The sequence below is a fragment of the Carcharodon carcharias genome, assembly GCF_017639515.1.
Source record: "Carcharodon carcharias isolate sCarCar2 chromosome 29 unlocalized genomic scaffold, sCarCar2.pri SUPER_29_unloc_12, whole genome shotgun sequence".
NCBI classification, from domain to species: Eukaryota; Metazoa; Chordata; class Chondrichthyes; order Lamniformes; family Lamnidae; genus Carcharodon; species Carcharodon carcharias.
Window position 1 is genome coordinate 185,253 of NW_024470657.1, and position 26,013 is coordinate 211,265.

General features: G+C 49.9%; 1 protein-coding gene across 3 annotated transcripts in view; it reads right to left on the reverse strand.

The window, feature by feature from the left end:
• The window catches only part of lsr (lipolysis stimulated lipoprotein receptor), a 200,819-nt gene that overhangs the window by 112,169 nt on the left and 62,637 nt on the right, over positions 1–26,013 (reverse strand). For 2 of the 3 annotated variants that reach the window (XM_041181126.1, XM_041181125.1), the window contains 2 exons: positions 15,700–15,846; positions 4,855–5,034 (listed from right to left, as the gene is read on the reverse strand). In XM_041181126.1, the coding sequence (XP_041037060.1) occupies positions 4,855–5,034; positions 15,700–15,846 (327 nt within the window). The remainder of the gene's footprint in view (positions 1–4,854; positions 5,035–15,699; positions 15,847–26,013) is intronic. The other variant, XM_041181127.1, reaches the window with a different exon arrangement.

Consider the following 26,013-nt stretch of genomic DNA (forward strand, 5'->3'; position numbering starts at 1 on the left):
TCACACAGCTCGGGGAGGGAGGGGACACACCCAGGACACAGATCACACAGCTCGGGGAGGGAGGGTGTGTACACACCCAGGACACAGATCACACAGCTCGAGGAGGGAGGGTGTGTACACACCCAGGACACAGATCACACAGCTCGGGGAGGGAGGGGACACACCCAGGACACAGATCACACAGCTCGGGGAGGGAGGAGGTCCCAGGACACAGATCACACAGCTCGGGGAGGAAGTTTACAGACCCAGGACACAGATCACACAGCTCGGGGAGGGAGGGTAGAGACCCAGGACACAGATCACACAGCTCGGGGAGGGAGGGTAGAGACCCAGGACACAGATCACACAGCTCGGGGAGGGAGGGTAGAGACCCAGGACACAGATCACACAGCTCGGGGAGGGAGGGAACAGACCCAGGACACAGATCACACAGCTCGGGGAGGGAGGGGACACACACAGGACACAGATCACACAGCTCGGGGAGGGAGGGAACAGACCCAGGACACAGATCACACAGCTCGGGGAGGGAGGGGACACACACAGGACAAAGATCACACAGCTCGGGGAGGGAGTGTACACATCCAGGACACAGATCACACAGCTCGGGGAGGGAGGGGACACACCCAGGACACAGATCACACAGCTCGGGGAGGGAGGGGACACACCCAGGACACAGATCACACAGCTCGGGGAGGGAGGGAACACACCCAGGACACAGATCACACAGCTCGGGGAGAGAGGGGACACACCCAGGACACAGATCACACAGCTCGGGGAGGGAGGGTAGAGACACAGGACACAGATCACACAGCTCGGGGAGGGAGGGTAGAGACACAGGACACAGATCACACAGCTCGGGGAGGGAGGGAACACACCCAGGACACAGATCACACAGCTCGGGGAGGGAGGGTAGAGACACAGGACACAGATCACACAGCTCGGGGAGGGAGGGAACACACCCAGGACACAGATCACACAGCTCGGGGAGGGAGGGAACACACCCAGGACACAGATCACACAGCTCGGGGAGGGAGGGAACACACCCAGGACACATCACACAGCTCGGGGAGGGAGTTTACAGACACAGGACACAGATCACACAGCTGGGGGAGGGAGTTTACAGACCCAGGACACAGATCACACAGCTCGGGGAGGGAGGAGGTCCCAGGACACAGATCACACAGCTCGGGGAGGGAGTTTACAGACCCAGGACACAGATCACACAGCTCGGGGAGGGAGTGTACACATCCAGGACACAGATCACACAGCTCGGGGAGGGAGTTTACAGACCCAGGACACAGATCACACAGCTCGGGGAGGGAGTGTACAGACACAGGACACAGATCACACAGCTCGGGGAGGGAGTTTACAGACCCAGGACACAGATCACACAGCTCGGGGAGGGAGTGTACAGACACAGGACACAGATCACACAGCTCGGGGAGGGAGTTTACAGACCCAGGACACAGATCACACAGCTCGGGGAGGGAGTGTACAGACACAGGACACAGATCACACAGCTCGGGGAGGGAGGGAACACACCCAGGACACAGATCACACAGCTCGGGGAGGGAGGGAACACACACAGGACACAGATCACACAGCTCGGGGAGGGAGGGAACACACCCAGGACACAGATCACACAGCTCGGGGAGGGAGGGAACACACCCAGGACACAGATCACACAGCTCGGGGAGGGAGGGAACACACCCAGGACACAGATCACACAGCTCGGGGAGGGAGTGTACAGACACAGGACACAGATCACACAGCTCGGGGAGGGAGGAGGTCCCAGGACACAGATCACACAGCTCGGGGAGGGAGTTTACAGACCCAGGACACAGATCACACAGCTCGGGGAGGGAGTTTACAGACCCAGGACACAGATCACACAGCTCGGGGAGGGAGGGTAGAGACCCAGGACACAGATCACACAGCTCGGGGAGGGAGGGTAGAGACCCAGGACACAGATCACACAGCTCGGGGAGGGAGGGAACAGACCCAGGACACAGATCACACAGCTCGGGGAGGGAGGGAACAGACCCAGGACACAGATCACACAGCTCGGGGAGGGAGGGAACAGACCCAGGACACAGATCACACAGCTCGGGGAGGGAGGGGACACACCCAGGACACAGATCACACAGCTCGGGGAGGGAGTGTACACAACCAGGACACAGATCACACAGCTCGGGGAGGGAGGGGACACACCCAGGACACAGATCACACAGCTCGGGGAGGGAGGGTGTGTACACACCCAGGACACAGATCACACAGCTCGAGGAGGGAGGGTGTGTACACACCCAGGACACAGATCACACAGCTCGGGGAGGGAGGGGACACACCCAGGACACAGATCACACAGCTCGGGGAGGGAGGGAACACACCCAGGACACAGATCACACAGCTCGGGGAGGGAGGGAACACACCCAGGACACAGATCACACAGCTCGGGGAGGGAGGGGACACACCCAGGACACAGATCACACAGCTCGGGGAGGGTGTGTACACACCCAGGACACAGATCACACAGCTCGGGGAGGGAGGGTAGAGACACAGGACACAGATCACACAGCTCGGGGAGGGAGGGTAGAGACACAGGACACAGATCACACAGCTCGGGGAGGGAGGGAACACACCCAGGACACAGATCACACAGCTCGGGGAGGGAGGGTAGAGACACAGGACACAGATCACACAGCTCGGGGAGGGAGGGAACACACCCAGGACACAGATCACACAGCTCGGGGAGGGAGGGAACACACCCAGGACACAGATCACACAGCTCGGGGAGGGAGGGAACACACCCAGGACACAGATCACACAGCTCGGGGAGGGAGGGTAGAGACACAGGACACAGATCACACAGCTCGGGGAGGGAGGGAACACACCCAGGACACAGATCACACAGCTCGGGGAGGGAGGGTGTGTACACACCCAGGACACAGATCACACAGCTCGGGGAGGGAGGGTGTGTACACACCCAGGACACAGATCACACAGCTCGGGGAGGGAGGGTGTGTACACACGCAGGACACAGATCACACAGCTCGGGGAGGGAGGGAACACACCCAGGACACAGATCACACAGCTCGGGGAGGGAGGGGACACACCCAGGACACAGATCACACAGCTCGGGGAGGGTGTGTACACACCCAAGACACAGATCACACAGCTCGGGGAGGGAGGGAACACACCCAGGACACAGATCACACAGCTCGGGGAGGGAGGGTAGAGACACAGGACACAGATCACACAGCTCGGGGAGGGAGGGAACACACCCAGGACACAGATCACACAGCTCGGGGAGGGAGGGTAGAGACACAGGACACAGATCGCACAGCTCGGGGAGGGAGGGAACACACCCAGGACACAGATCACACAGCTCGGGGAGGGAGGGTGTGTACACACCCAGGACACAGATCACACAGCTCGGGGAGGGTGTGTACACACCCAGGACACAGATCACACAGCTCGGGGAGGGAGGGTAGAGACACAGGACACAGATCACACAGCTCGGGGAGGGAGGGAACACACCCAGGACACAGATCACACAGCTCGGGGAGGGAGGGTGTGTACACACCCAGGACACAGATCACACAGCTCGGGGAGGGAGGGTGTGTACACACCCAGGACACAGATCACACAGCTCGGGGAGGGTGTGTACACACCCAGGACACAGATCACACAGCTCGGGGAGGGAGGGAACACACCCAGGACACAGATCACACAGCTCGGGGAGGGAGGGAACACACCCAGGACACAGATCACACAGCTCGGGGAGGGAGGGAACACACCCAGGACACAGATCACACAGCTCGGGGAGGGAGTGTACACACCCAGGACACAGATCACACAGCTCGCGGAGGTGGGGAACAGTCCAGGGCCCACACCAGACAGATGGGCTGGGGGGGAAGGGAGTGTGGAGTTGAGGATGTCTGATCGGGCAAAGCCACAGAGTGGACATAACCCAGGCAAAACCCAGAACCTGTGCGGGAACCTCAGCTTGGGACATCACCTCTGCCCCCTACTCGATAGCCAAGGGAGACCCTGCCCTCGCAGCTCACAGCTGGGGGATCCTATCGAGATTACACAGCTCTTCCTGTCACCGTCCCCATGTACCAGACAAGAAATATGTAGAGTGAGAAATAAGTACACACAATAACATGGTCCATGTCATTAATCCCCCCCCAGCACCCAGAGTATTAATCCCCCCTCAGTGCCCACAGCATTAACCCCCCCCCAGGAGCCAGAGCATTAATCCCCCCCTCAGCACCCAGAGTATTAATCCCCCTCATCGCCCACAGCATTAACCCCCCCCCAGGACCCAGAGCATTAATCCCCCCCTCAGCACCCAGAGCATTAATGCCCCCCCTCAGCACCCAGAGCATTAATGCCCCCCCTCAGCACCCAGAGCATTAATCCCATCCCCTCAGCGCCCAGAGTATTAATCCCCCCCCCCCCTGCACCCAGAGTATTAATACCACTCCCTGAGCACCCAGAGTATTAATACCACTCCCTCAGCACCCAATGCACTAATCCCCCCCGCTCAGCACCCAGAGCATTAATCCCCCCCTCAGGGCCTAGAGTATTAATGCCCCCCCTCAGGGCCCAGACCATTAATTACCCAACGCCCAAAGCATTAATTAGCCCCCCCAGCACCCAGAGCATTAATTCCCCCTCCAACATTCAGAGCATTAATCCCCCCACCATCCAGAGCATTAATCCAACCCCAATGCCCAGAGCATTAATTACTGCCCCCATCACAGATACCACCTGGATCTGCTGAGTATTCCCAGTACTTTCCCGATATTATTGCTGATTTCTGCAGTATTTGGCCCTGTTATTGATTACCTGAACTCGCTCCATCATAATCGGATCCGTAACCCCCATTAAACTGGGTCATTGGCACCATGACTGGCAATGGGGGCTGCATCTTGGCCTGGCTTGGGTGAGAGTATGCACTGGCAGCATAGGAGCTCGGAGCATAGAGGCTGGGGCCTCCGGCTGTGGCTGCTTTACCTGCATGATAAACTGGGGAGAAACATAACAGCTTAAAGGATTCACATTTGGAAATTCTCCCAAAATATCACACCCAGGGACACAGAGACCAAGTGTTGGTATCTCAACCTGAACACCAACAGTTTCCCAGGAACAGGAGGAGGCCATTCAGCCCCTCTCCAGCCTGTTACACAGGAACAGGAGGATCCCATTCAGCCCCTTCTCGAGCCTGTTACACAGGAACAGGAGGAGGCCCATTCAGCCCCTCCAGCCTGTTACACAGGAACAGGAGGAGCCCATTCAGCCCCCTCGAGTCCTGTTACACAGGAACAGGAGGATCCCATTCAGCCCCTTCTCGAGCCTGTTACACAGGAACAGGAGGATCCCATTCAGCCCCTTCTCCAGCCTGTTACACAGGAACAGGAGGATCCCATTCAGCCCCTCCAGCCTGTTACACAGGAACAGGAGGAGCCCATTCAGCCCCCTCGAGTCCTGTTACACAGGAACAGGAGGATCCCATTCAGCCCCTTCTCGAGCCTGTTACACAGGAACAGGAGGATCCCATTCAGCCCCTTCTCCAGCCTGTTACACAGGAACAGGAGGATCCCATTCAGCCCCTCTCCAGCCTGTTACACAGGAACAGGAGGATCCCATTCAGCCCCTTCTCGAGCCTGTTACACAGGAACAGGAGGAGGCCATTCAGCCCCTCTCCAGCCTGTTACACAGGAACAGGAGGAGGCCCATTCAGCCCCTCTCCAGCCTGTTACACAGGACCAGGAGGAGGCCCATTCAGCCCCTTCTCGAGCCTGTTACACAGGAACAGGAGGAGCCCATTCAGCCCCTCTCCAGCCTGTTACACAGGAACAGGAGGAGGCCAATCAGCCCCTCTCGAGCCTGTTACACAGCAACAGGAGGATCCCATTCAGCCCCTTCTCGAGCCTGTTACACAGGAACAGGAGGAGGCCATTCAGCCCCTCTCGAGCCTGTTACACAGGACCAGGAGGAGGCCCATTCAGCCCCTCTCCAGCCTGTTACACAGGAACAGGAGGAGGCCCATTCAGCCCCTCTCCACAGCCTGTTACACAGGACCAGGAGGAGGACCATTCAGCCCCTTCTCGAGCCTGTTACACAGGAACAGGAGGAGGCCCATTCAGCCCCTCTCCAGCCTGTTACACAGGAACAGGAGGATCCCATTCAGCCCCTTCTCGAGCCTGTTACACAGGAACAGGAGGAGGCCATTCAGCCCCTCTAGCCTGTTACACAGGAACAGGAGGAGGCCCATTCAGCCCCTTCTCGAGCCTGTTACACAGGAACAGGAGGATCCCATTCAGCCCCTTCTCGAGCCTGTTACACAGGAACAGGAGGAGCCCATTCAGCCCCTCTCCAGCCTGTTACACAGGAACAGGAGGAGGCCCATTCAGCCCCTCTCCAGCCTGTTACACAGGAACAGGAGGAGGCCCATTCAGCCCCTCTCCAGCCTGTTACACAGGAACAGGAGGAGGCCATTCAGCCCCTCTAGCCTGTTACACAGGAACAGGAGGAGGCCCATTCAGCCCCTTCTCGAGCCTGTTACACAGGAACAGGAGGATCCCATTCAGCCCCTTCTCGAGCCTGTTACACAGGAACAGGAGGAGCCCATTCAGCCCCTCTCCAGCCTGTTACACAGGAACAGGAGGAGGCCCATTCAGCCCCTCTCCAGCCTGTTACACAGGAACAGGAGGAGGACCATTCAGCCCCTTCTCGAGCCTGTTACACAGGAACAGGAGGAGGCCCATTCAGACCCCTCGAGTCCTGTTACACAGGAACAGGAGGATCCCATTCAGCCCCCTCGAGCCTGTTACACAGGAACAGGAGGATCCCATTCAGCCCCTTCTCGAGCCTGTTACACAGGAACAGGAGGAGGACCATTCAGCCCCTTCTCGAGCCTGTTACACAGGAACAGGAGGATCCCATTCAGCCCCTTCTCGAGCCTGTTACACAGGAACAGGAGGATCCCATTCAGCCCCTTCTCGAGCCTGTTACACAGGAACAGGAGGATCCCATTCAGCCCCTCTCCAGCCTGTTACACAGGAACAGGAGGAGGACCATTCAGCCCCTCTCGAGCCTGTTACACAGGAACAGGAGGATCCCATTCAGCCCCTTCTCCAGCCTGTTACACAGGAACAGGAGGATCCCATTCAGCCCCTTCTCGAGCCTGTTACACAGGAACAGGAGGAGGCCCATTCAGCCCCTTCTCGAGCCTGTTACACAGGAACAGGAGGATCCCATTCAGCCCCTTCTCCAGCCTGTTACACAGGAACAGGAGGAGGCCATTCAGCCCCTCTCCAGCCTGTTACACAGGAACAGGAGGAGCCCATTCAGCCCCTTCTCGAGCCTGTTACACAGGAACAGGAGGAGGCCCATTCAGCCCCTTCTCGAGCCTGTTACACAGGAACAGGAGGAGCCCATTCAGCCCCTCTCCAGCCTGTTACACAGGAACAGGAGGAGGCCCATTCAGCCCCTCTCCAGCCTGTTACACAGGAACAGGAGGATCCCATTCAGCCCCTTCTCGAGCCTGTTACACAGGAACAGGAGGAGGCCATTCAGCCCCTCTCGAGCCTGTTACACAGGACCAGGAGGAGGCCCATTCAGCCCCTCTCCAGCCTGTTACACAGGAACAGGAGGAGGCCCATTCAGCCCCTCTCCAGCCTGTTACACAGGACCAGGAGGAGGACCATTCAGCCCCTTCTCGAGCCTGTTACACAGGAACAGGAGGAGGCCCATTCAGCCCCTCTCCAGCCTGTTACACAGGAACAGGAGGATCCCATTCAGCCCCTTCTCGAGCCTGTTACACAGGAACAGGAGGAGGCCATTCAGCCCCTCTAGCCTGTTACACAGGAACAGGAGGAGGCCCATTCAGCCCCTTCTCGAGCCTGTTACACAGGAACAGGAGGATCCCATTCAGCCCCTTCTCGAGCCTGTTACACAGGAACAGGAGGAGCCCATTCAGCCCCTCTCCAGCCTGTTACACAGGAACAGGAGGAGGCCCATTCAGCCCCTCTCCAGCCTGTTACACAGGAACAGGAGGAGGCCCATTCAGCCCCTCTCCAGCCTGTTACACAGGAACAGGAGGAGGCCATTCAGCCCCTCTAGCCTGTTACACAGGAACAGGAGGAGGCCCATTCAGCCCCTTCTCGAGCCTGTTACACAGGAACAGGAGGATCCCATTCAGCCCCTTCTCGAGCCTGTTACACAGGAACAGGAGGAGCCCATTCAGCCCCTCTCCAGCCTGTTACACAGGAACAGGAGGAGGCCCATTCAGCCCCTCTCCAGCCTGTTACACAGGAACAGGAGGAGGACCATTCAGCCCCTTCTCGAGCCTGTTACACAGGAACAGGAGGAGGCCCATTCAGACCCCTCGAGTCCTGTTACACAGGAACAGGAGGATCCCATTCAGCCCCCTCGAGCCTGTTACACAGGAACAGGAGGATCCCATTCAGCCCCTTCTCGAGCCTGTTACACAGGAACAGGAGGAGGACCATTCAGCCGCTTCTCGAGCCTGTTACACAGGAACAGGAGGATCCCATTCAGCCCCTTCTCGAGCCTGTTACACAGGAACAGGAGGATCCCATTCAGCCCCTTCTCGAGCCTGTTACACAGGAACAGGAGGATCCCATTCAGCCCCTCTCCAGCCTGTTACACAGGAACAGGAGGAGGACCATTCAGCCCCTTCTCGAGCCTGTTACACAGGAACAGGAGGAGGCCCATTCAGCCCCTTCTCGAGCCTGTTACACAGGAACAGGAGGATCCCATTCAGCCCCTTCTCCAGCCTGTTACACAGGAACAAGAGGAGGCCCATTCAGCCCCTTCTCGAGCCTGTTACACAGGAACAGGAGGAGGCCCATTCAGCCCCTTCTCGAGCCTGTTACACAGGAACAGGAGGAGCCCATTCAGCCCCTTCTCGAGCCTGTTACACAGGAACAGGAGGAGGCCATTCAGCCCCTTCTCGAGCCTGTTACACAGGAACAGGAGGAGGCCATTCAGCCCCTTCTCCAGCCTGTTACACAGGAACAGGAGGATCCCATTCAGCCCCTTCTCGAGCCTGTTACACAGGAACAGGAGGAGGCCATTCAGCCCCTCTCCAGCCTGTTACACAGGAACAGGAGGAGGCCATTCAGCCCCTTCTCGAGCCTGTTACACAGGAACAGGAGGATCCCATTCAGCCCCTTCTCGAGCCTGTTACACAGGAACAGGAGGATCCCATTCAGCCCCTTCTCGAGCCTGTTACACAGGAACAGGAGGAGGCCCATTCAGCCCCTTCTCGAGTCCTGTTACACAGGAACAGGAGGATCCCATTCAGCCCCTTCTCCAGCCTGTTACACAGGAACAGGAGGATCCCATTCAGCCCCTCTCCAGCCTGTTACACAGGAACAGGAGGATCCCATTCAGCCCCTTCTCGAGCCTGTTACACAGGAACAGGAGGAGGCCATTCAGCCCCTCTCCAGCCTGTTACACAGGAACAGGAGGAGGCCCATTCAGCCCCTCTCCAGCCTGTTACACAGGACCAGGAGGAGGCCCATTCAGCCCCTTCTCGAGCCTGTTACACAGGAACAGGAGGAGCCCATTCAGCCCCTCTCCAGCCTGTTACACAGGAACAGGAGGAGGCCATTCAGCCCCTCTCGAGCCTGTTACACAGGAACAGGAGGATCCCATTCAGCCCCTTCTCGAGCCTGTTACACAGGAACAGGAGGAGGCCATTCAGCCCCTCTCGAGCCTGTTACACAGGACCAGGAGGAGGCCCATTCAGCCCCTCTCCAGCCTGTTACACAGGAACAGGAGGAGGCCCATTCAGCCCCTCTCCACAGCCTGTTACACAGGACCAGGAGGAGGACCATTCAGCCCCTTCTCGAGCCTGTTACACAGGAACAGGAGGAGGCCCATTCAGCCCCTCTCCAGCCTGTTACACAGGAACAGGAGGATCCCATTCAGCCCCTTCTCGAGCCTGTTACACAGGAACAGGAGGAGGCCATTCAGCCCCTCTAGCCTGTTACACAGGAACAGGAGGAGGCCCATTCAGCCCCTTCTCGAGCCTGTTACACAGGAACAGGAGGATCCCATTCAGCCCCTTCTCGAGCCTGTTACACAGGAACAGGAGGAGCCCATTCAGCCCCTCTCCAGCCTGTTACACAGGAACAGGAGGAGGCCCATTCAGCCCCTCTCCAGCCTGTTACACAGGAACAGGAGGAGGCCCATTCAGCCCCTCTCCAGCCTGTTACACAGGAACAGGAGGAGGCCATTCAGCCCCTCTAGCCTGTTACACAGGAACAGGAGGAGGCCCATTCAGCCCCTTCTCGAGCCTGTTACACAGGAACAGGAGGATCCCATTCAGCCCCTTCTCGAGCCTGTTACACAGGAACAGGAGGAGCCCATTCAGCCCCTCTCCAGCCTGTTACACAGGAACAGGAGGAGGCCCATTCAGCCCCTCTCCAGCCTGTTACACAGGAACAGGAGGAGGACCATTCAGCCCCTTCTCGAGCCTGTTACACAGGAACAGGAGGAGGCCCATTCAGACCCCTCGAGTCCTGTTACACAGGAACAGGAGGATCCCATTCAGCCCCCTCGAGCCTGTTACACAGGAACAGGAGGATCCCATTCAGCCCCTTCTCGAGCCTGTTACACAGGAACAGGAGGAGGACCATTCAGCCCCTTCTCGAGCCTGTTACACAGGAACAGGAGGATCCCATTCAGCCCCTTCTCGAGCCTGTTACACAGGAACAGGAGGATCCCATTCAGCCCCTCTCGAGCCTGTTACACAGGAACAGGAGGATCCCATTCAGCCCCTCTCGAGCTTGTTACACAGGAACAGGAGGAGGACCATTCAGCCCCTCTCGAGCCTGTTACACAGGAACAGGAGGATCCCATTCAGCCCCACTCCAGCCTGTTACACAGGAACAGGAGGATCCCATTCAGCCCCTTCTCGAGCCTGTTACACAGGAACAGGAGGAGGCCCCATTCAGTCAGTCCCGAGCCTGTTATAGAGGAACAGGAGGATCCCATTCAGCCCCTTCTCCAGCCTGTTACACAGGAACAGGAGGAGGCCATTCAGCCCCTATCAAACCTGTTACACAGGAACAGGAGGAGGCCATTCAGCCCCTCTCGAGCCTGTTACACAGGAACAGGAGGAGGCCCATTGAGCCCCTCTCGAGCCTGTTACACAGGAACAGGAGGAGACCCATTCAGCCCCTCTCCAGCCTGTTACACAAGAACAGGAGGAGACCCATTCAGCCCCTCTCCAGCCTGTTACACAGGAACAGGAGGATCCCATTCAGCCCCTCTCCAGCCTGTTGAACAGGAACAGGAGGAGGCCATTCAGCCCCTCTCGAGCCTGTTACACAGGACCAGGAGGAGGCCCATTCAGCCCCTCTCTAGCATGTTACACAGGAACAGGAGGAGGCCCATTCAGCCCCTCTCGAGCCTGTTACACAGGACCAGGAGGAGGACCATTCAGCCCCTTCTCGAGCCTGTTACACAGGAACAGGAGGAGGCCCATTCAGCCCCTCTCGAGCCTGTTACACAGGAACAGGAGGATCCCATTCAGCCCCTCTCGAGCCTGTTACACAGGAACAGGAGGAGGCCATTCAGCCCCTCTAGCCTGTTACACAGGAACAGGAGGAGTTCCATTGAGCCCCTCACGAGCCTGTTACACAGGAACAGGAGGATCCCATTCAGCCCATCTTGAGCCTGTTACACAGGAACAGGAGGAGCCCATTCAGCCCCTCTCCAGCCTGTTACACAGGAACAGGATGAGGCCCATTCAGCCCCTCTCTAGCATGTTACACAGGAACAGGAGGAGGCCCATTCAGCCCCTCTCTAGCATGTTACACAGGAACAGGAGGAGGCCATTCAGCCCCTCTCGAGCCTGTTACACAGGAATAGGAGGAGGCCCATTCAGCCCCTTCTCGAGCCTGTTACACAGGAACAGGAGGATCCCATTCAGCCCCTTCTCGAGCCTGTTACACAGGAACAGGAGGAGCCCATTCAGCCCCTCTCCAGCCTGTTACACAGGAACAGGAGGAGGCCCATTCAGCCCCTCTCCAGCCTGTTACACAGGAACAGGAGGAGGACCATTCAGCCCCTTCTCGAGCCTGTTACACAGGAACAGGAGGAGGCCCATTCAGACCCCTCGAGTCCTGTTACACAGGAACAGGAGGATCCCATTCAGCCCCCTCGAGCCTGTTACACAGGAACAGGAGGATCCCATTCAGCCCCTTCTCGAGCCTGTTACACAGGAACAGGAGGAGGACCATTCAGCCGCTTCTCGAGCCTGTTACACAGGAACAGGAGGATCCCATTCAGCCCCTTCTCGAGCCTGTTACACAGGAACAGGAGGATCCCATTCAGCCACTTCTCGAGCCTGTTACACAGGAACAGGAGGATCCCATTCAGCCCCTCTCCAGCCTGTTACACAGGAACAGGAGGAGGACCATTCAGCCCCTCTCGAGCCTGTTACACAGGAACAGGAGGATCCCATTCAGCCCCTTCTCCAGCCTGTTACACAGGAACAGGAGGATCCCATTCAGCCCCTTCTCGAGCCTGTTACACAGGAACAGGAGGAGGCCCATTCAGCCCCTTCTCGAGCCTGTTACACAGGAACAGGAGGATCCCATTCAGCCCCTTCTCCAGCCTGTTACACAGGAACAGGAGGAGGCCATTCAGCCCCTCTCCAGCCTGTTACACAGGAACAGGAGGAGCCCATTCAGCCCCTTCTCGAGCCTGTTACACAGGAACAGGAGGAGGCCCATTCAGCCCCTTCTCGAGCCTGTTACACAGGAACAGGAGGATCCCATTCAGCCCCTTCTCGAGCCTGTTACACAGGAACAGGAGGAGGCCCATTCAGCCCCTCTCCAGCCTGTTACACAGGAACAGGAGGATCCCATTCAGCCCCTTCTCGAGCCTGTTACACAGGAACAGGAGGAGGCCCATTCAGCCCCTTCTCGAGCCTGTTACACAGGAACAGGAGGATCCCATTCAGCCCCTCTCCAGCCTGTTACACAGGAACAGGAGGAGGCCCATTCAGCCCCTCGAGCCTGTTACACAGGAACAGGAGGAGCCCATTCATCTCCCTCGAGCCTGTTACACAGGAACAGGAGGAGCCCATTCAGCCCCTCCAGCCTGTTACACAGGAACAGGAGGAGGCCCATTCAGACCCCTCGAGCCTGTTACACAGGAACAGGAGGATCCCATTCATCTCCCTCGAGCCTGTTACACAGGAACAGGAGGAGCCCATTCAGCCCCCTCGAGCCTGTTACACAGGAACAGGAGGAGGCCCATTCAGCCCCTTCTCGAGCCTGTTACACAGGAACAGGAGGATCCCATTCAGCCCCTTCTCGAGCCTGTTACACAGGAACAGGAGGATCCCATTCAGCCCCCTCGAGCCTGTTACACAGGTACAGGAGGATCCCATTCAGCCCCTTCTCGAGCCTGTTACACAGGAACAGGAGGAGGCCCATTCAGCCCCCTTGAGCCTGTTACACAGGAACAGGAAGAGGACCATTCAGCCCCTTCTCGAGCCTGTTACACAGGAACAGGAGGATCCCATTCAGCCCCCTCGAGCCTGTTACACAGGAACAGGAGGAGGCCCATTCAGCCCCTCTCCAGCCTGTTACACAGGAACAGGAGGAGGCCCATTCAGCCCCTCGAGCCTGTTACACAGGAACAGGAGGAGGACCATTCAGCCCCTTCTCGAGCCTGTTACACAGGAACAGGAGGATCCCATTCAGCCCCTTCTCGAGCCTGTTACACAGGAACAGGAGGAGGCCCATTCAGCCCCTCTCCAGCCTGTTACACAGGAACAGGAGGAGGACCATTCAGCCCCTTCTCGAGCCTGTTACACAGGAACAGGAGGAGCCCATTCAGCCCCCTCCAGCCTGTTACACAGGAACAGGAGGAGGCCCATTCAGCCCCCTCGAGCCTGTTACACAGGAACAGGAGGAGGACCATTCAGCCCCTTCTCGAGCCTGTTACACAGGAACAGGAGGAGCCCATTCAGCCCCCTCGAGCCTGTTACACAGGAACAGGAGGATCCCATTCAGCCCCTTCTCGAGCCTGTTACACAGGAACAGGAGGAGGACCATTCAGCCCCTCCAGCCTGTTACACAGGAACAGGAGGAAGCCCATTCAGCCCCCTTGAGGCTGTTACACAAGAACAGGAGGATCCCATTCAGCCCCTTCTCCAGCCTGTTACACAGGAACAGGAGGAGGACCATTCAGCCCCTTCTCGAGCCTGTTACACAGGAACAGGAGGAGGCCCATTCAGCCCCTCGAGCCTGTTACACAGGAACAGGAGGAGGCCCATTCAGCCCCTTCTCGAGCCTGTTACACAGGAACAGGAGGAGGACCATTCAGCCCCTTCTCGAGCCTGTTACACAGGAACAGGAGGAGGACCATTCAGCCCCCTTGAGCCTGTTACACAAGAACAGGAGGATCCCATTCAGCCCCTTGAGCCTGTTACACAGGAACAGGAGGAGCCCATTCAGCCCCTCCAGCCTGTTACACAGGAACAGGAGGAGGCCCATTCAGCCCCTTCTCGAGCCTGTTACACAGGAACAGGAGGAGCCCATTCAGCCCCTCCAGCCTGTTACACAGGAACAGGAGGAGGCCCATTCAGACCCCTCGAGCCTGTTACACAGGAACAGGAGGATCCCATTCATCTCCCTCGAGCCTGTTACACAGGAACAGGAGGAGGCCCATTCAGCCCCTCTCCAGCCTGTTACACAGGAACAGGAGGAGGCCCATTCAGCCCCTTCTCGAGCCTGTTACACAGGAACAGGAGGAGGCCCATTCAGCCCCTCCAGCCTGTTACACAGGAACAGGAGGAGCCCATTCAGCCCCCTCGAGCCTGTTACACAGGAACAGGAGGAGGCCCATTCAGCCCCTTCTCGAGCCTGTTACACAGGAACAGGAGGAGGCCATTCAGCCCCTCCAGCCTGTTACACAGGAACAGGAGGAGGACCATTCAGCCCCCTCGAGCCTGTTACACAGGAACAGGAGGAGGCCCATTCAGCCCCCTCGAGTCTGTTACACAGGAACAGGAGGAGCCCATTCAGCCCCCTCGAGCCTGTTACACAGGAACAGGAGGAGGCCCATTCAGCCCCTTCTCGAGCCTGTTACACAGGAACAGGAGGAGGCCATTCAGCCCCTCCAGCCTGTTACACAGGAACAGGAGGAGGACCATTCAGCCCCCTCGAGCCTGTTACACAGGAACAGGAGGAGGCCCATTCAGACCCTCGAGCCTGTTACATCATTCAACTAGATCATGGCTGATTTGTACCTTTTAAGGGTCCCATAGCCCTTAATCCCTCCAACCCCACAAATATCTCTCAATCTCAGTGTTGAAATTTTCAGTTGACCCCTCGCAGCCTCCACAGGTTTTTCTGGGGCAGAGCGTTCCAGATTTCCACCCCCCACTGTGTGAGGAAGTGCTTCCTGACATCACCCCCTGAACAGCCTGGCTCCGATTTTAAGATTCTGCCGCCCTTGTCCTGGACTCTTCCCCCTTCCCTCCCCCACCAGAGAAATTATTTCTCTCTATCCACTCCGTTCAGGCGGCTACAGCATTTACAAGTGTTAATCTTCTCCGCCTCCCCTTGAATCCGGTTGACAGAGCGCGCAGAGATGGACAGAGACCGCGCGAGGTCAGAGTCGAGAGATTTTACTTACGTGCCCATGGGCAGCAGCATTTCTCAGGGCAACACGGACATCGCAGGTAGCAGCAGCAAGTGTAAGGGCAGCACTGGCACCAACAAACTCCAATCAGTGTCAACAGGATAATGAAGCCTAGCACCACCAACACCACAAACAGCCAGTCTGAGGGGAGAGGGACAAGGTTACTAACCAGGGACTGTGTCCAGTGCTACAGAAAGCCAGAGCTTTACCTGCCCTCTCCAGGGAAGGCTATTCAGTCGAGGGGTCTAAGCTGGGTTACAGGCGTTTATACAGTCGCTACGATCTGCTCTCACTCCAGCGGGTCCAGTGCATCACAGTACATTTTCAAACTCTGCAGATAACACATCAAATGTCCATTACCTGCATCAGGCAGACTACACACTGGACACCACACATTACAGACTCACTCTCAGCACACCCATTTACACACCTACTTACACTCTATACATTGGGGAGGTAGTGGTATAGCATAGCGGTAATGTCTCTGGACCAGTAACCCAGAGGACCAGGTTAATGCTGTGCGGACATGGGTTCAAATCCTGCTACAGCAGCTGGTGGAATTTAAATTCAATTAATAACATTTGGAATTGATAACTAGTCTCGGTGACCATGAAACGACGATTGATTGGGAGTAAAAACCCATCTGGTTCACGATTGCCCTTTAGGGAAGGAAATCTGCTGTCCTTACCTGGTCTGGCCCTACATGTGACTCCAGACCCACAGCAATGTGGTTCACTCTTAACTGCCCTCTGAAATGGCCTAGCAAGGCAATCAGTTCACAGGGACTTGGAGACGGGCAAAAAATGCTGGCTTTATCAGGGATACCCATACATATATCTTCCCCACGCATGGTATAGACAGCCTATATCTTCCCCATACGTGATATAGTCTGCCTATATCACATAGGCAGACTATATCTTCCCCGTATATCACACACGGGGAAGATATAGGCAGACTATATCTACACCATACATGATATAGGCAGACGATATCTACACCATACATGATGTAGGCAGACTATATCTACACCATACATGATGTAGGCAGACTATATCTACACCATACATGATGTAGGCAGACTATATCTACACCATATAAGATGTAGGCAGACTATATCTACACCATATATGATGTAGGCAGACTATATCTACACCATACATGATATAGGCAGACGATATCTACACGATGTATGATGTAGGCAGACTATATCTACACCATACATGATATAGGCAGATGATATCTACACCATATATGATGTAGGCAGACCAAATCTAAACCATAAATGATGTAGGCAGACTATATCTACACCATACATGATATAGGCAGACGATATCTTCCCCAAACGTGATATAGGCAGATTATATCTTCCCCATACATGAAATAGGCAGTCTATATCTTCATCATACATGATATAGGCTAACTAAATCTTCGCCATACATGATATAGGAAGACTATATCTTCGCCATACATGATACAGGCAGACGATATCTTCCCCATACAAGATACAGGCAGAAAATATCTTCCCTATACATGATTTAAGCAGATTATATCTTCCCCATACATGATATAGGCAGACTATATCTCCCCCATACGTGATATAGGCAGCCTATATCTTCCCCATACGTGATATAGGCAGATTTTATCTACACCATACATGATATAGGCAGACTATATTTTGCGAATACATGATATAAGCAGATTATATCTTACCCATACATGATATACGCAGGCTATATCTTCCCAGTAATTGATATAGGCAAACTACATCTTCCACATACTTGATATAGGCAGACTATATTTTCCCCATACATGATATATGCAAACAATATCTTCACAATACAAGATATAGGAAGACAATATTTTCACCATACATGAAAAAGGCAGACTATATCTTCACCATACATGATATAGGCAGACTATATCTACACCATACATGGTATAGGCAGACTATATCTACACCATACATGGTATAGGCAGACTATATCTACACCATACATGGTATAGGCAGACTATATCTACACCATACATGGTATAGGCAGACTATATCTACACCATACATGGTATAGGCAGACTATATCTACACCATACATGGTATAGGCAGACCACATCTTCTCCATACATGGTATAGGCAGACTACATCTTCTCCATACATGATATAGGCAGAATATATCTTCACAATACATAATCTAGATGGACTATATCATCCCCATGCATGATATTATCAGACTATATCTTCACCATACATGATATAGGCAGACTATAGCTTCATGTACATGAGATAGGCAGACAATATCTTCCCCATACGTGATATAGACAGACTATATCTTCCCCATACGTGATATAGGCAGCCTATATATTCTCCATACATGATATAGGCAGATATTATCTTCCCCATACATGATAAAAGCAGAATATATCTTCACGATACATAATCTAGATGGACTATATCGTCCCCATGCATGATATTATCAGACTATATCTTCACCGTACATGATATAGGCAGACTATATCTTTAGCATACGTGATATAGGCAGACTATATCTTTAGCATACGTGATATAGGCAGACTATATCTTTAGCATACGTGATATAGGCAGACTATATCTTCACCATACATGATATAGGCAGACTATATCTTCCCCATACATGATATAGGCAGACTATTTCTTTAGGATACATGATATAGGCAGACTACATCTTCCCCATACATGATATAGGCAGATATTATCTTTCCCATAATAATATAAGCAGACTATATCTTCACCATACATAATCTAGACAGTCTATATCATCCCCATGCATGATATTATCAGACTATATCTTCACCGTACATGATATAGGCAGACTATATCTTCACCGTACATGATATAGGCAGACTATATCTTCACCGTACATGATATAGGCAGACTATATCTTCACCGTACATGATATAGGCAGACTATATATTTAGCACACATGATATAGGCAGACTATATCTTTAGCATATGTGATATAGGCAGACTATATCTTCACCATACATGATATAGGCAGACTATTTCTTTAGGATACATGATGTAGGCAGACTACATCTTCCCCATACATGATATAGGCAGATATTATCTTTCCCATAATGATATAAGCAGACTATATCTTCACCATACATAATCTAGACAGTCTATATCAACCCCATGCATGATATTATCAGACTATATCTTTAGCATACATGATATAAGCAGACTACATCTTCCACATACATGATATAGGCAAAGTATATCTTCCCCATACATGATAGAGGCAGACTACATCTTTAGGATACATGATATAGGCAGACTACATCTTTAGGATACATGATATAGGCAGACTACATCTTTCCCATACATGATAAAGGCAGACTATAACTTCCCCATACATGATATAGGCAGCTATTATCTTCCCCATGCATGATATTATCAGACTATATCTTAAGCATACATGATATAAGCAATCTATATCGTCACCATAAGTGACATAGGCAGATTATATCTTCACCATACATGACATAAGCAGACTATATCTTTAGCATACATGATATAAGCAGACTATATCTAAACGATACATGATCTAGACAGACTATATCGCCAATGCACGATATTATCAGACTATATCTTCGGCATTCATGATATAGGCAGACTATATCTTCACCATTCACGATATAGGCAGACTATATCTTCACCATTCACGATATAGGCAGACTATATCTTCACCATTCACGATATAGGCAGACTATATCTTCACCATTCACGATATAGGCAGACTATATCTTCACCATTCACGATATAGGCAGACTATATCTTCACCATTCACGATATAGGCAGACTATATCTTCCCCATACATGATATAGGCAGACTATATCTACACCATACATGATATTGGCAGAATATATCTACACCATATTTGATGTAGGCAGATTATATATTCCTCATACATGATATAGGCAGATTATATCTTCACCATTCACGATATGGGCAGACTATATCTTCACCATTCACGATATAGGCAGACTATATCTTCACCATTCACGATATGGGCAGACTATATCTTCACCATTCACGATATAGGCAGACTATATCTTCACCATTCACGATATAGGCAGACTATATCTTCACCATTCACGATATAGGCAGACTATATCTTCACCATTCACGATATAGGCAGACTATATCTTCACCATTCACGATATAGGCAGACTATATCTTCACCATTCACGATATAGGCAGACTATATCTTCACCATTCACGATATAGGCAGACTATATCTTCACCATTCATGATATAGGCAGACTATATCTTCACCATTCATGATATAGGCAGACTATATCTTCACCATTCATGATATAGGCAGACTATATCTTCACCATTCATGATATAGGCAGAGTATATCTTCACCATTCATGATATAGGCAGACTATATCTTCACCATTCATGATATAGGCAGACTATATCTTCACCATTCATGATATAGGCAGACTATATCTTCACCATTCATGATATAGGCAGACTATATCTTCACCATTCATGATATAGGCAGACTATATCTTCACCATTCATGATATAGGCAGACTATATCTTCACCATTCATGATATAGGCAGACTATATCTTCACCATTCATGATATAGGCAGACTATATCTTCACCATACATGATATAGGCAGACTATATCTTCACCATACATGATATAGGCAGACTATATCTTCACCATACATGATATAGGCAGACTACATCTTCACCATACATGATATAGGCAGATTGTATCTTCACCACACATGATATATGCAGACTATATCTTCACCACACATGATGTAGGCAGACTATATCTTCACCATACATGATGTAGGCAGACTATATCTTCACCATACATGATGTAGGCAGACTATATCTTCACCATACATGATGTAGGCAGACTATATCTACACCATACATGATATTGGCAGACTATACCTTCACAATATCATGTATGGGGGGAATGTAGTCTGCCTATATCATGTATCCTAAAGATATACTCTGATAATATCATGCATGGGGACGATATAGTTTATCTAGATTATGTATCGTGATGATATAGTCTGCTTATGTCATGTATGGGGAAGATAATATCTGCCTATATCATGTATGGGGAAGATATAGTCTGCCTATATCATGTATGAGGAAGATATATTCTGCCTATTTCATGTATGAGGAAGATATAGTCTGCCTATGCAGACTATGTCTTCCCCATACATGGTGAAGGCAGACTATATCTTCCCCATACATGATATAGGCAGATTACATCCACACCATACATGACATTGGCAGAATATATCTACACCATATCTGATATAGGCAGACAAAATCCACACATGATGTAGGCAGACTAAATTGTCCCAATACATATCAGCAGATTATAACATCGCCATACTTGATAAATGCAGACTATATCTTTCCCAACTGTGATATAAGCAGATTATATCTACACCATACATGATAAAAGCAGACTATATCTTCACCATACCTGATATAGGCAGACTATATCTTCCCCATACATGATATAGGCAGTCTATATCTTCACCATACATGATATAGGCAGACTATATCTTCACCATACATGATATAGGCAGACTATATCTTCACCCTACATGATATAGGCAGACTATATCTTCACCATACATGATATAGGCAGACTATATCTTCACCATACATGACATAGGCAGACTATATCTTCACCATACATGACATAGGCAGACTATATCTTCACCATACATGACATAGGCAGACTATATCTTCACCACACATGATATAGGCAGACTATATCTTCACCACACATGATATAGGCAGACTATATCTTCACCATACATGATGTAGGCAGACTATATCTTCACCATACATGATGTAGGCAGATTATATCTACACCATATCTGATATAGGCAGACTATATCTTCACCATACATGATATAGGCAGATTATATCTTCACCATACATGATATTGGCAGACTATATCTTCACAATATCATGTATGGGGGGGATGTAGTCTGCCTATATCATGTATCCTAAAGATATAGTCTGATAATATCATGCATGGGGACGATATAGTTTATCTAGATTATGTATCGTGATGATATAGTCTGCTTATATCATGTATGGGGAAGATAATATCTGCCTATATCATGTATGGGGAAGATATAGTCTGCCTATGCAGACTATGTCTTCCCCATACATGATGAAGGCAGACTATATCTTCCCCATACATGATATAGGCAGATTATATCCACACCATACATGATATTGGCAGAATATATCTACATCATATCTGATATAGGCAGACAAAAACCACACATGATATAGGCAGACTAAATTGTCCCAATACATATCAGCAGATTATAACATCGCCATACTTGATAAATGCAGACTATATCTTTCCCAACTGTGATATAAGCAGATTATATCTACACCATACATGATAAAAGCAGACTATATCTTCACCATACCTGATATAGGCAGACTATATCTTTCCCATACATGATATAGGCAGACTATATCTTCACCATACATGATATAGGCAGACTATATCTTCACCATACATGATATAGGCAGACTATATCTTCACCATACATGATATAGGCAGACTATATCTTCACCATACATGATATAGGCAGACTATATCTTCACCATACATGATATAGGCAGACTATATCTTCACCATACATGATATAGGCAGACTATATCTTCACCATACATGATATAGGCAGACTATATCTTCACCATACATGATATAGGCAGACTATATCTTCACCCTACATGATATAGGCAGACTATATCTTCACCATACATGATATAGGCAGATTATATCTTCACCATACATGACATAGGCAGACTATATCTTCACCATACATGACATAGGCAGACTATATCTTCACCATACATGACATAGGCAGACTATATCTTCACCACACATGATATAGGCAGACTATATCTTCACCACACATGATATAGGCAGACTATATCTTCACCATACATGATGTAGGCAGACTATATCTTCACCATACATGATGTAGGCAGACTATATCTTCACCATACATGATGTAGGCAGATTATATCTACACCATATCTGATATAGGCAGACTATATCTTCACCATACATGATATAGGCAGATTATATCTTCACCATACATGATATTGGCAGACTATATCTTCACCATTCATGATATAGGCAGACTATATCTTCACCATACATGATATAGGCAGACTATATCTTCACCATACATGATATAGGCAGACTATATCTTCACCATACATTATATAGGCAGACTATATCTTCACCATACATGACATAGGCAGACTATATCTTCACCATACATGACATAGGCAGACTATATCTTCACCATACATGACTTAGGCAGACTATATCTTCACCATACGTGATATAGGCAGACTATATCTTCCCCATACGTGATATAGGCAGACTATATTTTCCCCATACGTGATATAGGCAGACTATATCTTCCCCATACGTGATATAGGCAGACTATATCTTCCCCATACGTGATATAGGCAGACTATATCTTCCCCATACGTGATATAGGCAGACTATATCTTCCCCATACGTGATATAGGCAGACTATCTCTTCCCCATACGTGATATAGGCAGACTACATCTTCCCCATACATGATATAGGCAGACTACATCTTCCCCATACATGATATAGGCAGACTACATCTTCCCCATACATGATATAGGCAGACTATATCTTCCCCATACATGATATAGGCAGACTATATCTTCCCCATACATGATATGGGCAGACTATATCTTTAGGATACATGATTTAGGCAGATATTATCTTCATGAAACATAATCTAGACAGACTATATCGTACCCATGCATGATATTAGCAGACTATATCTTTAGCATAAATGATATAGTCAGACTATATCTTCCTCATACGTGATATAGGCCGACTATATCTTCCCCATACATGATATAGGCAGTCTATATCTTCCCCATACATGATATAGGCAGTCTATATCTTCACCATACGTGATATAGGCAGTCTATATCTTCCCCAATCGTGATATAGGCAGTCTATATCTTCCTCATACATTATATAGGCAGACTATTTCTTCCCCATACATGATATAGGCAGACTATTTCTTCCCCATACATGATATAGGCAGACTATTTCTTCCCCATACATGATATAGGCAGACTATTTCTTCCCCATACATGATATAGGCAGACTTTATCTTCCCATACAGGATATAGGCAGAATATATCTTCCCCATACATGATATAGGCTGACTATATCTCCCTCATACAGGATATAGGCAGACTACATCTTCCTCATACATGATATAGGCAGACTACATCTTCCCCATACATGATATAGGCAAATATTATCTTCCCCATACATTATATAGGCAGATATTATCTTCCCCATACATGATATAGGCAGTCTATATCTTCCCCATTCATGATATAGGCAGTCTATACCTTCCCCATACATGATATAGGCAGTCTATACCTTCCCCATACATGATATAGGCAGTCTATACCTTCCCCATACATTATATAGACAGACTACATCTTCCCCATACATGATATAGGCAGATATTATCTTCCCCATACATGATATAGCAGGCTATATCAACACAATACATAATCTAGACAAAATATATCATTCCCATGCATGATATTATCAGATTATAGCCTTAGCATACATGATATAAGCAGTCTATATCTTCACCATAAATGGCATAGGCAGATTATATCTTCACCATACATGACATAAGAAGGCTATATTTTCCCCATACATGACATAAGCAGACTATATCTTCCCCATACATGATATAGGCAAAGTATACCTTCACCATACATGAGATAGGTAGACTATATCTTCCCCATACATGAGATAGGTTGACTATATCTTTAGTATACATGATATGGGCAGACTATATGTTCCCCATCCATAATATGGGCTGAATATATCTTCACCATACATGATAGAGGCAGACTATATCTTCCTCATACGCGATATAGGCAGAATATATCTTCCCAATACGTGATATAGGCAGAATATATCTTCCCTATATGTGACATAGGAAGACAATACCTTCCCCATACGTGACATAGGCAGACAATATCTTCCCCATACATGATATAGGCAGACTATATCTTCCCCATACATGATATAGGCAGACTATATCTTCCCCATACGTGACATAGGCAGACAATATCTTCCCCATATGTGACATATGCAGACAATATCTTCCTCATACGTGATATAGGCAGACTATATCTTCCCCATACATGATATAGGCAGACTATATCTTTAGGATACATGATATATGCAGATATTATCTTCATGATACATAATCTAGACAGACTATATCGTCCACATGCATGATATTAGCAGACTATATCTTTAGCATACATGATATAAGCAGACTATATCTTCACCATACATTAAATAGGCAGATTATATCTTCACCATTCATGACATAAGCAGACAATATCTTCCACATACATGATATATGCAAATTATATCTTCCCCATACATGATATAGGCAGACTATATCTTCACCATACAAGATATACGCAGTCTATATCTTCACCATACATGATATAGGCCGACCATATCTTCACCATATGTGATATAGGCCGACCATATCTTCCCCATACGTGATATAGGCAGACTATTTCTTCCCCATATGTGATATAGGCAGTCTATATCTTCCCCATTCGTGATATAGGCAGACTATCTTCACCATACATGATATAGGCAGACTATATCTTCCCCATACAAGATATAGGCAGACTATATCTTCCCCATACAAGATATAGGCAGAATATATCTTCCTCATACATAATATAGGCAGACTATATCTTCCCCATACATGATATAGGCAGATAATATCATCCCCATACATGATATTGGCAGATATTATCTTCCCCATACATGATATTGGCAGATATTATCTTCCCCATACATGATATAAGCAGACTATATCAACAGGATACATAATCTAGACAAACTATATCATCCCCATGCATGATATTATCAGATTATAGCTTTAGAATACATGAAATAAGCATTCTATAATTTCACCATACATGATATAGGCAAAGTATACCTTCACCATGCATGATATAGACAGCCTATACCTTCCCCATACATGATATAGGCAAATATTATCTGCCCCATACATGATATAGGTAGACCATATCTTCCCCATAAGAGATATAGGCAGATTATAACTTTCCCATACGTGATATAGGCAGAGTATATCTACACCAGACATGATATAGGCAGACTATATC